The following is a 3,259-nucleotide window of genomic DNA, read 5'->3' on the forward strand; positions in this document are numbered from 1 at the left end:
GAGCTCGAACCTGTGTCCCCTGCATTGGCAGGCGGATTCTTAACCACTGCACCACCAGGGAAGACCTGTATTATACACTTTAAAAGGGTGATTTTTAAAAAATATTTATTTATTTATTTATTTAATTTATTTTTGGCTACGTTGGGTCTTAGTTGCCTTAAGTGGGATCTTTGTTGCAGCATAGGGGCTCTTCGTTGTGGTGCGCGGGCTTCTCTCTAGTTGTGGCGTGCGGGCTCTAGAGCACGTGGGCTCTGTGGTTGTGGTGCATGGGCTCAGTAGTTGCGGCGAGTGGGCTTAGTTGCCCCGCAGCACGTAGCATCTTAGTTCCCCGACCAGGGATCGAACCCATGTCTCCTGCATTGGAAGGTGGATTCTTAACCACTGGACCACCAGGGAAGTCCCCAAAGGGTGAATTTTATGGAATGTGAATTATATTCCAACTTAAAAAAAAAAATCCCTTCAAGTATTCTCATCTCTCATTCTAGGAGTGATGGAATTTAATTAAGAGGCTAGATGATATCAACACATAAAAAGACTGTAGCAAAACAAAATAATTGTTAAAATGAACATATATAATAAAATGATTATAAGTAGTCAAGAATAAACTACAAGTCTAATTAAGGGGAAAAAAGGATGACATTTTCCTTGCAGTTTTCCAAATCAATATCTGTTTTTCTGCATTCTTTTATTCTCTCTTTAAATTGAGGGGTGGGAGGCGCAGTAGAGAAAGATGGAGTATACTGCCATCTGGTCCTTTTCACTCAACAACTTTAATTAATCTTTGAGGCTGCCACCTCCATTTACTAAATCACAGGAACTTACCATACATAATTAGTAGCAAATCTAATTGGAACATAGCTCTTGCTATGACTTTCAGTAATTCTTTTTTTCCAATAGGCACTCATATATGAGCATGAAACAGGAGAAAATGATTTGCAAGTAATTGGACAAAGAGGTAGTGATATTTAACATTCATATTTCAAAGATTCACATTTGAATTTTAAGTACCACAGTCCCAGGAATGTGACACTTGGCAAGTTCTGCAGTCTTAACTCAGTATCTTTGGGGTTGGAGATTCATTGGGAAGGCAATAGCCTGATACCCCTCTATAGAAGGCAGAAGGCAAACTGAGATTGCATCTGTGTGTGCCCATTGAGGGAGGATTAGTGATATTAAGACAGAGGCTGTCAATAGTTTGTTCATCCCCTCAACTACTCCCTAATATCAAATAGGAATACCAGGCTTCATGTTCAATGTTACCATTACTTACCCTGGAATGGATATTTTCATTAGAAAAGCTTCACCTGGAAAAGGTAATTGTTCTTTAAAAGCTAAAATGAGCGGAAAGGAATTACATAGGGGAATGGGAGAGGTTGAAAAAGGAAAGAGGTCTGAAGAAAATGCAGCAGCTGCAGAGGAAGCAATTAAATGTCACAAGTTCACTTAAATGCCATCTCTTTGATCAATGTTAACTTTCCTACAAGAATTGTGACTTGGTTTGATGATGCCACACAGGGAGAACTGGGGAAGCCCTCTATTCCCCTTTGGAAAAGAGAAGCTCATCCATATGTGTCTAGGTACTCAAGTACCACTGTTAGAAAAGACCAATAATAACAGTAGACAAATTTTCCATTTGCATTGTGTTTTACCCACTGCAAAGCATTTTCATACCCATTGTTTTACAAACCACCTCTTTGCCATCCAGCTACCAAACAGAAAGCTTCTCCAATGCATATTTTTCAGGAACATGTCTCTTGTTCCCATGCTCATACCCTAGGTATGTCCCCAAAGCCTGTAAGCCACATACCTGAGTGTACTTGCGGAAAAACACACCTTGCACTTTCCCAAAAACTTCATAATCCACTGATATCAGGGGGTCCCCTTCTGCCATACTCACGCTCAGACCTGTCAGAGACCATGAAAGCAGAAGAGCAAAGGACTCATTATCCTATTCCCGGGCCCCCAATCCTGAGGCAGAAAGGGTCACACACACACCTCTCCATCGTTAACCACTGTGACCTCTCCCTGACCTTAAGATGCCAGTACTTCGGAGTAAGTAAGCGGTCACGTGTAAGCGCGGGTGTGTGAAGTTAACAGGAGGACACCCGGGCAAGGGAGCCCACAGAGGCCTCTTTGGGGCAATTACCTGCTTATCCAGTTACCTCCCTACACCCATCCCCGGTCCCGCTCCCTCTCCATCCCTCCCTCTTCCCACGCAAACCTGGCTTCCGCGCCCCCACCAGAATGCCCTATTAATATTTTAGGGCTAATCGAACTGATGAGCACGCCCCGGGGCCCTGCCCCAGGCTCAATCTCCTCGTCCTCCTCTCCGGTGGACTACCCGGGAGACCAGCAGGCCAACTGTTCCCCCGGTTGCGTAACCGCCGCGCCCGGTAGCTTAGAACGCGGCTCCTCCTTCGCTGTCTCTCAGGCCCATCACCTCCGCCGGCCAATCACGCACGGAGCGCTCGGCCCAGAGCCCGCCCAGAGGGTGGGATTTCGGGACGCCAGTGTCTAGTAGCTCCAGAGCCTCCGATTGGCGGGGGGGCGGGATCTGTCCAGGGTCTCGGCTACGATTCTATACTCCGAGCCCTCACCCCACCTCTGTCACTAAGAGCACGCCTTTTTTCATTTTCTCGCGGGGATAAAGACAAAGACGAAGAAACACTTGAGATAAATCCAATCATTCTGTAAATACTTACTGAGAGCCTCTGTGTGCCAGGCACATTTCTAGGTGGTTGACATACGTGAATGAACAAAAAGGATCCCTGGACCGGAGGAGATTAAATTATGGAGACAGATGATAAACACTAAACATCATAAACAAACAGACAAACAAACAAACACATTAAATAGAAGACATACAACTTTTCTGCCCTTTTTCTCAGCTCCCCTCCAATTCTGAGTCATGCCTAAGTCTGGAATTGGAGACAAGTGTATAGGAGGTCCCAGTGGAGGTCATTTCTCCCTCTGTGATTCTGGAAGCGGCCCACCAGAGTCTACCTTACTAAGAAAACTACAAACAATGCTTATCTAAAGCAATCAATCCATCAATCACAAGCACAAGCAAAATAACCCATAATCACAACTGAATCAGTCAATCTAAGCCAAGTGACCAAGTTACATGAATTTCTTTTGGGAGAAGGGAATTGTCAAGGGGAGTTGTGGGTGATGATTGTTAAAAATAGGGTCACCTTGGGCTTCCCTGGTGGCGCAGTGGTTGAGGGTCCGCCTGCCGATGCAGGGGGCACGGGTTCGT

At 45.2% G+C, this 3,259-nt stretch overlaps 1 protein-coding gene across 1 annotated transcript; it reads right to left on the reverse strand.

Annotated features, from left to right (window-relative positions):
• Positions 1 to 822: 822 nt before the first annotated feature.
• Positions 823 to 1,891, reverse strand: LOC103089061 (acylphosphatase-1-like; the record flags this gene model as incomplete). The annotated part of the gene is made up of 3 exons (XM_007450270.1): positions 1,806 to 1,891; positions 1,623 to 1,640; positions 823 to 882 (listed from the first exon to the last, which is right to left on the reverse strand). Coding segments are annotated over exons 1-3 (164 nt in total), but the record flags the coding sequence as incomplete, so codon positions are not given.
• Positions 1,892 to 3,259: the final 1,368 nt, after the last annotated feature.

This window comes from Lipotes vexillifer, unplaced genomic scaffold (genome assembly GCF_000442215.2).
Source record: "Lipotes vexillifer unplaced genomic scaffold, Lipotes_vexillifer_v1.1 C27166773, whole genome shotgun sequence".
Classification (NCBI taxonomy): domain Eukaryota; kingdom Metazoa; phylum Chordata; class Mammalia; order Artiodactyla; family Lipotidae; genus Lipotes; species Lipotes vexillifer.